Source organism: Hetaerina americana, unplaced genomic scaffold, assembly GCF_022747635.1.
Source record: "Hetaerina americana unplaced genomic scaffold, ioHetAmer1.1.p SCAF_4, whole genome shotgun sequence".
In the NCBI taxonomy this organism is placed as follows: Eukaryota; Metazoa; Arthropoda; class Insecta; order Odonata; family Calopterygidae; genus Hetaerina; species Hetaerina americana.
Window position 1 is genome coordinate 17587896 of NW_027286985.1, and position 12398 is coordinate 17600293.

General features: G+C 38.5%; 1 protein-coding gene across 1 annotated transcript in view; it reads left to right on the top strand.

The window, feature by feature from the left end:
• Positions 1-4842: 4842 nt before the first annotated feature.
• ftz-f1 (ftz transcription factor 1) overlaps positions 4843-12398 on the top strand; it is a 562461-nt gene continuing 554905 nt past the window's right edge. Inside the window, exon 1 of the mRNA XM_071589931.1 lies at positions 4843-5247. Within this exon, the coding sequence (XP_071446032.1) occupies positions 5133-5247 (115 nt within the window). The 5' untranslated portion in view covers positions 4843-5132. The remainder of the gene's footprint in view (positions 5248-12398) is intronic.

Here is a 12398-nt window from a genome sequence, read left to right on the forward strand (position 1 = left end):
TTTCGCAGTTAAGGGCTATTTTGAGGAGTAAGGTTCTTATTAGAAAAGGGGTATCGAACTTATTGAACATTGCTGGGAAAAGTGTACAGAGCTGAAAGAAGATTATGTTGAAAAATAAATACATATTTTTCCAAAATTTTTGTGTTTTCTTTGTTGGGTCGGGTACTTCTAAGATCACCCTTGTATAATAAGCCTTTCTTCATCTCCACATAGTTACTTCTTCCCTTCATCCTGTTCAGCATCCCTATCCTATTTCTGCTCCTTCCTAGCTAGCCTAAATTTCTCCCCTCTATCACTGTCTTTAACATCCCATCGCCAATTAAAGTGCTCTGCATCTATCTTTCCTGCCTTCTTTGGATTTCTCCCAAAAATCCCCTTGTACCTGTACCATGCCTAGCACTTCCTCATTAATTTTCCTTTCTGTCCACTTCACCTTATCCATCCTTCTCCACACCGAAATTTCAAAAGCCTCCACTCTATGCCTATCATTGTGCTTCAATGACCATGTTTCTGCACCATACCTGTACATAACTACTCTCCATATCAAAGTTTTAATGAGCCATTTCTTAACATCCTTACTCAATATACCTGTCGTACATTCTCTCCTCTATGTGAAAGTTTCTTTAGCTAATGCAATTCTTCTCCTTATGTCCCTACTTGTTTGACCAATTTGATCCAAAACACTTCCAAAATACATAAACTGTTCCACCAGCTCTATTTTTTGCCCTCCTATTTTGATATTTACCTTTAACTTTCTCTTTCTGGAACAACATGTAAATTTGTTTTATCTACACTTATTCTCATCTATTGTCTTTCACGCTGAGTTTCCAATTCACTCTGCTGAATGCTTGCAAATTGAATGAAATGCTTGCAACCCCTTGGTTGACTGACAAACTATAGCTTGATCATCAGTCAACCTGATTTTATGAATTGTCCACTGAATTTCATTCTTACCTCCAGTTCTTCACATGCCTCTTTAATAATTTCCTCCACATTTATGTTGAACAGCACAGGTGATAGTGGAAAACAATCTCTTCCTAGCACTGCCCATCAGGACTCTCCATCCCCTACTCTCACCTGAGCAGTTTGAGACATATATAAGTTGTGGATAAGCCCTCTATTCCTCCAGTCTATTCCTATTTTCTACAATATATCCACAGTAATATATTTCAGAATTGCAATCTACATCTACATAATACCCAGCAAGCCACCGCAAGGGCATGTGGCGGTTGGTATTAGCTCACCACCCATAAAAGGGAACGAAACTACTTTTAAAACCAACACATAAATGCAAACCCACAGTGGCGTATGCATTCATTCAAAAATCCTTTCATTTTACGCACTTGCAAATACATACAGGTATACTATCATCTATCAAATAATTGCACCTTAGGATGAAGTAAGAAATTTATCCCATAACATACAAGCTACAATTTTAAAAGCAAGAAGGTGAAATTCCACCAACACATGAACATGCAACAAACAATGGTATCCTACCCAAGGACTCAGGTATGGAATGTGACCCAACTCTTCAATATACTAATCTGTCCAATAAATACGTGAACCAAGGCCATAAGAACTTTATTTTGCAAAATTTAGTCTACATCGATTTTGTCCCCTTCAAAGTATTCTCTATGCGTTGCTATGCACTTATTCCATCTTCTTTTCAACTGCTTAAAGTACCCTTGGAAGTCCTCGGTAGTTAGGCTTTTTAGTTTTCTCATCGTTTCTTGCTTTATTGTGTCCACATCTTCCCAATGATGTCCCCTCATCACATTTTTGCATTTTGGGAATAGGAAAAAGTCGCATGGGGTGGGATCTGGAATAATGAGGATGATTAAGGATGGTGATTGACTTTTTATCCAGAAACTGGCGAAAAATCAATGCTGAATGTGCAGGTGCATTGTCGTGGTGAAGGATCCATCCATCATGTTCGGTTAAAACAGTGTGCGCTATTGACTTTCCAAAATTCAGTTCATTAGCTATCATTTGAACAGTTATTCGATGATCGGTAAGTTTTTGCAAGCCCTTATAGAAACATATGACAAACGTAGAATTCCTGACCTGTGCTTTTTTTAACAATCATTACATTATGCAATACATATACTGGTGGTGCAGAGAAAGGAACTGATCCCCGCACCCTAATGTTAGCATTTCACTCGCCCATGGGCTGTATTACAATCCACATTCTCTTACTGGGGGAGCACTATCTCCTAATAACCGAATGACAACTGTGGTCAGTACTGTAACATTTATGCCATTGTGTCTCTTAAAGGTAGGTTTTTGCTAAATGAGTCCCCCTTATTTCCTATGTTTCATTAACGCTGTTTCACGAGGAAGTGTATACATGGTTTTGATGGCTGATCGTGTCTTAATCTTTATTTAGCTTAAAGTAATTTCGATTAATTATTACACTCATGATATCATATGCGTCTTGAAAAACGGCGCAAAAGTTAACAACTTTTTTCATAATGACTTAACACAAGTCTGGCATTTAGTGTTTAATGTTTCATGTATGTTTCGAAAATAATTGAAAACAAAACGCGCATTTTGGGTATCTCCTGTATACATATGTGAAATGCCAGGAACTGGGCACGACATCTCTGCGGCCGATTAGAATTGCGCCCAACAATTTTGATAAGGGCGCGAACTCGACTTTTATCACCTCATAAAATTACGCCAAAATAAATAGTTTAAGACGAAAAGAACCTTATATTCAAGCTCTGAGTAACCATTCAAAGATAAATCCATTTACTGTCAATTAGTCCAACAGTCAGAAGGGCCTTTGATAGCATATTTCCCTCAATTTAAGAATAATTCTGAAATGACTTGATCGTCCTTTATTTCATTTCAACCTAATTTATGGATTTATTTTTCTCGACTGACTTTTCCTGCGACAATTCTGACTTAGTTTTATTGTATGTACCTGATACTAAACTAATTAATACAATTCTTCCATACGCAAACGTATTTATTGCGCTCGCTTTTTTTACCTAGCAAGAAATTAAAAATTGGCGTTTAAACGGCTATCGTTGTATTCGGCAAGCGTATTGTAACGGCCAAAAATTAATTATAAGAATCCATTATTTAACAATAAGATAAAAGGGAGCGGATTCCTTTATTTTCCTGGACATCGTTAAGAAAGTATACGTTTGGAGGAAATTGCGAGGTCAATTATCTGGTAGTAATGAACTCATTTCTTCTTAACATTGATATTTTGAGCGAAGTTTTTACGGAACATTAAGTATGATTGTGGTTTAAAATAAATCATTTTTACATTTAGAGATATTTTCTAAGACTTGAGCTATCAGTGTTGTCATTTCTTTTTCAAATTGCTGCGTTGAATTGTATCTGCAAAAATGCGTTTACATTTGTATTTCTTGCTGTCGAAATCATGGCGTTGCCTACATTGTGTATATTGGCCTATATCCAACATTGATACCTATGTATCCATTGGATGCTCCGAGTACCTGCAACTTGTATCCAATAGATATCTAAATGTCCTCCTGGAATCAAAGAATAGACGAGTATGTATAAACACTATCCCCTTGAAATACACAGCTCCTGACACATTGTCCATTTAGTGCATTATATATGCTTTTGGCGATGAAGTAGGTACGTAGGCGTGAATGAAAGTGATAATTCATAACTTAATCTCATACCAACAAATGTTAACAGCAATTTGCGGTGTTAATCGGCATCGCATTAATACACTAAGGTTTTATAACTATATTGTCATGGTTGGTGTGTCAAAGAATTCGATGAATCCCTAAAAAATGTGTGTTTTCAATATATGCACAGAAAACCTAGATAGGAATAATTAATGGGAACACTGCTCTATCATATTAATTCCCGTGGCACACTCAGAAAGGCAGAATTCCATGCACAAGTATTAATTTATTTCGCACGAAATGTGAAAATGCCCAAGGTTACTGACTAGGAACGCACGCAGAGTAAAGTGGAAATACTTAAAAATATTTGATTCTAAATTTTTAAAACTGCCGAGTTAAGAACCTATATGCATTCCTTGTCTGAATGCATTTCTTAATATAATAATTGGTGCAATATTTTTGCATTGTACCTACGAAGTACATTGCATAGACTTTGCAATAATCGCACCTCGTCTCTTTTTCACAATGTTCCCTAATTTACTCACGTCTTTAAATAGTTGAAAGTCTTACTGGCCACCGAGAAGTACCAAACAAGTTCAGACGAACCAAGTGAAAATATATCCAAATTAAAATAGCATCACTGGAGAATACTTAACAATTAACGCGATCTAAGAAAGAGTGTTCCTTACATCACATTGAAGATAACAATAATCTACTCAAAAGCCTACTCATCATTAGAAACCTCAAAATTCTCAAGTAGAAAAGTACGAACACCAAACACCTTTAAATCATCTCTCGACATACCAGGTTGGTCTCTCAGGGTCCTCCGCATTTTCCTGCCATCTACAGCCTACTCTGGAAACTGTTAGGGAGCAATGTGGCTATAGCTAATTTTCATTTCGTGCGTCAGATGTCTCTTATCATCCAAGGTCGAATGCTAAAGTCATTAAAAACGAAATTGAAAGGAAAAATACTTCAAATTAGAACGTCTTTCTTTTTATAATCGACATATTTCTTTGTAATTAAAAGTAAATAATGTTGCAATATTGGCAAAATACAATAAAAATAGAATTAAATGGAAAACATTCAGTATGTTGACTTGATTTTCGGCAACCTACTTTTACTGACGTTAGCTTTCTGTTTCTCCCCGTGCAGACTATTACTCAATAATTTAGGTCTTTTCATTAATAGTCAGCATGGGTGTCCCATATTGTTATGTAAATTATGGAAATATTTTTAAATTTCTGTCAATTAATAAATTATATTCGTAAACGATAATTAATTCAGATTAAATCTTGTCTCATGAATTATGACTAGTCTCTCAATTGACTAAATAGTCGTGTCTGAATGTAAAGTGTGAGTGAAGTGGCCTAGAGACCTACATATTCCATCCATTCGATTTTTTTACCGCGTAACGAAGAAGATTTTAGTGAAACCTTGGCACCGAGGAAAAGTTCAGGGCTTTCTGAAGCTCTGGGTCCACAGAGCTGTTTGCAACAGTCGTGGACATTGGATAAAATCATGCATGAGGAGACTACAAGTAGGAGCGTACCCAGCTCAGCTGCCGCTTCTACTACACAACCCACGGACCCGATTTCGACGGAGCTGCAAATTTCGTACTCGTCCAGCTCTTCAGGTAAAGATCGTTTATGTTTTAAGATGATGGAATTGAATCACCGCCGTGCAATTTTGCGAAGTTGCTGACATGCTAAAGGCCTACATTCCTCCGTTGTCAATAAATTTCCCTGCAAATGATGACCAAATAAAGGCAAACAACAACAACAACAACATGGCAAGGTACTGCAAATTAAATGTTTGTTTATTATACCATTTTGATGCTCAATTGCTATCGAAATGGCACCAAGGTTGTTATTATGCTTAAACGGCAGGCGAAGTACAAGCGGTTACGATCATGGATTATCCATATTATTATGTAATTTACCGTGAATGTGACAGTTTTGAAATGCTCTACAATGATCATAGGCAGGTGCGTAGTGTGAATTGGCTGTGATGGAACGGCACATGTTATTCTTCTACTACCATAACGATTGCAGCCACGGTCGAAACCCATGGAATTCCACCTGTTGTGTTTTGAGTGTCGGTTGGCTGCACATCTCCGAAAACTGTGCCATGGTTTGTGGGGATTTGGGAGGGAGTACGCGTTAACGATGCGCTTATTGTTGTGTCTCGTGTCGGAAAAACACGTTCTAATCCATAAACCAAAGGCGGTCTGATTAGGGCATATTTCGATCTTGACTTTTGAGCACAGAAAATTCGTGTATGATACTCGTGAAACTTGTCGCATAAAGACCGAAAGCGAATCTAAAGATATTATTTGGTCGAGAAGCCAAGTGTAACGGGTGTTTCAATGACATAATAAGACGCCAGTGAAAATTTTCACTCTCTCTTTCACATCTTGCCCTCTTTCCCGATTCCGAGCTCTTGCTCGTTTCTGGGTCGTGCGAATCGGCATTGCGTAGCTCAAGACTGGATGTTGGCGTAGGTTATGCGAACTACGGGAGAATTCACGATGGTATACTCCAAACTTCGGCTTTGAGTGCAACGTTTGGAAATCGTTGCTTCGTAGTCTAGCCATCAGTGCGTTATTGTTTATATATTGCATTGCGAATGAAAGTGAGGATAACTTTTTGTAATCAGTAATGTGGGACTCAAAATTTACGCCGCTTGGTGTTCTTTTATCTGGTTGTATATCTCCCGCAAAATATTTGAAAATAAGTTCAGTTGAAGTTTGGTAGGTTTACCTTGTTCTGTGGTACGTGAATCCGCTTTATATTTTCTGAATTATGATCGTAAGTTTTAACCGATTCCATTCATAGTTCAATCTTGTAGCTCTTTACACATGCATATTAGTCGTTTTTAAACCATTTACGTTGATGTGCATTAGATCTGTTCAGTCACTGGTTACATATCATTGGAACGTTATATATTTATTTTATGATTAAAGGTTTTTTTTTTAATTTCCAACATTTTATCATCTCAAATGGTCTTAGCCGTTAAGCTCCAAATTTAATTTGAAGTTTCTAGATTGAATTAGATTCTTATTGGCTAAGTTGATGGCAAAATGTAACATTTAATATATATCCCATTAGTAATTTCCCTTGAACGAATTTTAGGAGAGTTCGAAAATTTTTGTTTTATCGAAATTTTTTAGTTGCATACAATAAGACCTCATGTTGTTGACCCTTAAAAGTAATGATGCATAATATTTCGAAAGTCGACGAGGTTAGTCGAACCTGGAAACCCAGGCAAAAAAGTTTCGGCTCTCTCGGTCGAAAGAGGGAATGCGTTTGATCATGATAATTGGAAAAAGTGAAAACTGAAATATCAGCCGTGTCTACAGAACGAGCACTGGCATTTGTGTCACCATTCGTTGACTGCCAAATTCCCATTCAATATAAATATAGTGTGTGAGGTGCCTCATCGTTGTTAAAATGCCCTCTCTCGATCGTTCATATGTTCAATTGACCAAATTTGTATAAATCTGTTTCGATCAAAGTCGGATTAATCCAAACCGAAGTAGCCAGCAAATTTTATTTATTCTCTGGAAACATATACCCCTATTGATGACGAAAAAGAAGGAGATTTGTTGAAATCTGTCGGGGGATTACATTTTATCAAAATATTTCTACCTGTATTGGATTATCCAATTAGTCATTTACTTCCACGTCAGAATCATAAATACCCTAGTTCGAATCCCGAGGGGTAGGGCGGACTTCCTGTCGTGTTCTTTTATTATCCCTGCTCCGCCCCTCGGCGGTCACTAGGAGACATGCAGTCGCGAAATAATTAATTCCAATTGTAAATGCTTCGTTTGTTTTCCTATACTTAGAATTCGCCCGCCAATTCCAACATGCTGTGCAAAGCAAGTTGTTGTATTTCATGTCGCTATACGCTCATGGAGGCATTTGGCTCCAGATGGACTACTTCGTAAGAATATGTCCCTAAGGAGTCTAAGAAGAGTGGAGGAAATCTGGCGTCGGTATTGGCCAATCTTAATAGAAGGCGCCAGGAGGTTTAATTCAAGGTTTCGTCCAAAGGTCGAAGTTTCGGTCGTTCATTAAGGAATCTGGAGTTTTTTTTGCCAAATTCATGGACTGGCCGAGAAAATCATTGTTTACAGTAAAATTTCATCAACAGTGAACGCTATTCAGTCGTTACCTATGAACTAAAGCGCGATAGAAGCTATCTAACGATCAGGGATTCTCCTCCGTCTCCTCGTCCTGTATTCGAAACCGAGCCGTAGGCCTAGGAAGTCGGTAGACTAGACTCCGCACCAATCCGATTCAATGGAAATATCCCTTGTGTAAATAATACTAGAGATTAAATCAATCACGGAAGAATATTGGATTTATTCTGTTACCTAACACCATATGGGTGAACAATTCTTCAAACAAAAATATTTCCTCCCCAAACTACCCTGGTATGAATTAACTCTAAAACGTTATTCATGAAAATACTATTTTAAGAAGTTCACTTATGATATGACGAGGATTATATGCGAATTCGAGTACTATACTGATCAGCGAATAGGAAGAAGTATTTGTTTGCGATCTAATGATAATTCATAGTATCGTAGGAATTAATAAGTTACAGAAAATTATATTTTAAATATTTTTCTAGTTAACTTGGCCATTTTATGTCAATGCGTCCCAATGGAGTTGCAACTTGTATTTTGGGAACCAGTACTTAGGTTCTGAAGGAATAGCCATTGTTCTTGAGTTTCCTTAGAGTTGACTGTCGAACAGAGGAATTCAAGAAATCCTTATTCCCCTGTACAGTTCGTGGCAGCGATGGTGGGAGACATTACTGCCGAACGTGCCGAATATAAAACATTACAGGACACATAATTGCCAATAACATGTACATAAATTCCATAGCTGGTGATCTAATGCACTCTGACACACGCATCGAGGCAGCTTTCAGAGTGGGATGCTGATGAACAATTATTTTAATTAAGGATGTAGATTCTGTAAGCGGTGATTACACCGTCGTTGTGTGCTTGTCGCCTCGAAAAAATAAAAAGAATCGTTTACATTGGAAATGGAGAAAGCAAATTGGTCGATTCAGGAAGCTAGGGTTAGAGTCATTTAGCATATGACACCTAATGCTTCATATCAGAGTAATGATAAGAGGTACTTATTTTAATGGACACAAGTCCTTGCCATCAAATTGGATATTAATCTAGAAGACGCATTCACCTCTTATTCTTACCTTTTTTCAATTCAACTAAAGCATTTTTGATTGGCTGAAATAAACATCACCCAAGTCTCCCCAATGTGGAGCACCCCTGGAAATAATTATCCCGAGATTCGAACCATTTTTTCCTCACATGACTCCTCCATGTTTTAGTCGGTAGTCTCATGATTTTTGCATCCGTGGTAACTCTGATGGATGAAAAATATCTACCCGTTCAATTCCATCATCATTATTTCTCCCGCACTCATTCGCAGGGAGCCAGTAGATCCTCCTCTTGGTGTGCTTTTCATTATCTCGGTAGTCTCGCGTGTGTTTTCGACAGATGAGCATCGAAAGAGCTTGAGCGTCACCGCGGAGATAACGGTTTTCTTGAATGATTTGAATCCGAGCGTGAAAGCTGAAGATGTTGTCGTTTTATCTTCTCCCTCCTCGATTGCCACCGCCTTCCCCTCCCGCGCTATCTCTCTCTCTCTCTCTCTCTATCCTTCCCTTTCCCCTCCCCCGCCCTCGGAACCCTTCCTCGTCCCCAAAGACACTCCCCCTCCTGCACCCCCCTCAAAATACATATCCTCTTCCGCCCCCACCCCTCGCCTCACGTGAGATAAAAACTTCGCCCGCGGTATGAGGACCTCTGTGGATTTCGCACCTGCGATTGGTCGCCGAACGAATTTTATCGTTTTGGCGATATCTCTGCTTTGCACTCTCTATGCAAAGAGCTTAAAGTAATGTTTCGACATCAAACGTCAAGGAAAATCAGTGAGTTGATCATAGGTCGTGAATTTGTTTTCTATTGTTGTGATTGAGAATTTTTGTGTAAAAGATCTAATTTCGACCAGAAAACTTCATTACACAACTAGCTAATAACTGGTAGTCTGTAGAGCGGATACCAATGTTTAGATTTTCGTTTGACTCTTTCTCATATATTGTAATCTATCGCCCTCCATGGAGAAAAATGGTTCGTCATGTTCTTATTATTCCACTCATTTAGCGTCTAAATTCATTCATTAGTCCTTCATCAGGATTCATTCATTCATTCACAGCCATTCATTCCTCTCTGTCAATCGTTCATATATCCAGATAAGTCTTCTGTTATATTCCTTTTTATTTGGCTTTCTTATTTGTCTCTTGCGCTTCCTCTGGAGACCTTCCCCTTTTTTCTTTTCCGAATAACCCTTGTCTATACCCTTTCTCAAATATTCCCATTTTACATTTCAGCCATTTTCATCTTTTAAACTCTTTCGGTCGTCTTTATTATGTTGTATTTAATTCACAATTCAAATCTGTATGCGCTGAGTCCTTGCTCGAGGCTTTCTTGTTTATTATTACACGTACATGCTAGGAGTTCTTAAGCTTCACCAGGGTGCTCTTGCCCGAGTGATATTTTTTATTTTGTTTTAGATCCTTTCACTTTTCTCTTTTCATCTTCTTATTAATTATTCATCGTTGGAATTATCATCTTCCGTTCCCATTGAGCACGTGTACGAGGCTATCTGTCTTCCCTCTCCGGCAGCGAAACTTACGAGTTTTCGTTCGCCATTGGAAACTTATCCTGGTTGGCCAAGTTATTTTTGCCTTTTCATCGCCTCATATTTTTAAAGGCTTCTCTTTTGATACGCTGATCAGTTAAATACATTCCATTTTGAAGGAAAATAATCTGCATCCGGAACGAATCACGCCTATGAACGACTGAGATTTGCGTGGACATGTTGTTAAAAATGTATTATATAAAATTATTATAGTGTTGCATAAAATTATTAATCTCGTTCGCATTAGTCCATTAACAAGTTTGCTCCTCCGTCAAGAAACCGATACTGCTTGGTGATTTTGCCGGGTAATGTTTTTTGAACGGATCTCTTGGTGGACGACCCCGTCATGAAAACGGTATCTTCCACGAGAAATATATACGAGAAACAGTACTAGTCGAGGGAAGTTATCGTTCCTTCACTATGTGGAAGGAAGCCTGTTTTTCTAAATTACATTTCAAATCAAAAGGCCAGTAAGAGTAAATATGATAATTTGTAAAATTTATGGTTCTCGCAGACCGTTTCGAAAATTTTTAAAATCAGTAATGAGGTCATCGGCGAAGTTTCGAAGGCCTTCGCAATGGTCTGAAAACCGTAAAAAATATAATGATATCTCGAAAACCAGGAAAGATAGGAGATGATGTCCCATATCAAATGCTTTATTATACGTCATAAACACTGGTGGCCAGACATGCGGAAACTGAAGAGGATAATTATGATGCTTAAGGACGATGGACGATGGCAATGAGCCAACTAAAGAGGATAAATATTAGTTATTGAAACACTTATGTATGAATTATCTCGATGCATGTACGAGAGTCATCCGGAAAGTAGTACCCGTTCGTGAAATAAAGACACAAAAGTAAATATTAACAAACATAAAAAATTTTATTTGAAAGAGGATACTTTAAACTACTTCTCAACATAATCTCCAAGCAAATTAAGGCATTTGTCATAACGTGTGACAAGTTTCTGTATTCCTGCTGCATAGTCCTTCGCCGCCAGCTCATTGAGATACGCGAGGGACCCATCTTGCACAAATTTTTGCATAATGCAGATGGTGTTTAACAATTTCATGAACAATTGTTCGAGAAACATTGGGAAAATGCTCACAGATGTCATCAATTGTGACGCGCCGATCGTTCCTCACGAATTCGTCAACTGAGCTCACCAGTTGGTCTGTAATGACAGACGGTCTCCCCGAACGCTCATCGTCGTGTGTGTTCCCCCTCCCCATGTTGAAGTTGCGACACCACCGCCGAACAGACGACTCGTCCATTACATTGTCTCCATACACCTCCTTTAATTGGCGATGAATATCACATGGGCGAACGTTTCTTGCATTGAGGAATTTAATCACTGCCCTCACTTCACAACTGGCGGCGTTCTCAATTTTTTTAAACATTGTAAACAATCACAGAAACAACACAGGCAATGCTAGCGTCACGCAACTTGGCTCAGAGAAGGCAGACAAGCCACTGAAGCTATCTGACCTCGTCCAGCGGCTACTCGCGTCGTCAGCACTTCATGCGGCACGAACGGGTACTACTTTCCGGATGACCCTCGTATAAAATGATGCTTTTCCCTTTCTTCATAGTTTTCCTCATTTAATTTGTTTCACGTTTGTCCTAGCGTTCAGCTAGGCAAAGTCTGAATATGATACTCTATGTAAATATTAACTGTTTTCCTCACGATACATTCAGCTAAAAAGCTTTATTAATGAATTAGCATACCTGATAGGAAGTTCAGGTCCGTATGGGATTATGCGTAATCCGGGCGTGATTTACCGAGTTTCAGCATAAAGCAAAACGCTATTCCGCAAATTAATTTGTACAGTTGGGAAAGCATTCGGTCACGCCGAAATATTTTTTCGTTCGAAATGATTTCATTAACCATTTCTTATGGTGATCAGTCAGAAGACGCTGAGCCGTGGGCTCTATCTTTCACGGCTGCCGGATTTTGGTTAATTCAATTGGAATGTAGAGGACATGTCAGCGCAGAGGTTGAACTGCTTCCTGCAGAATATTGTCAGTTGGTAACGCCCTTT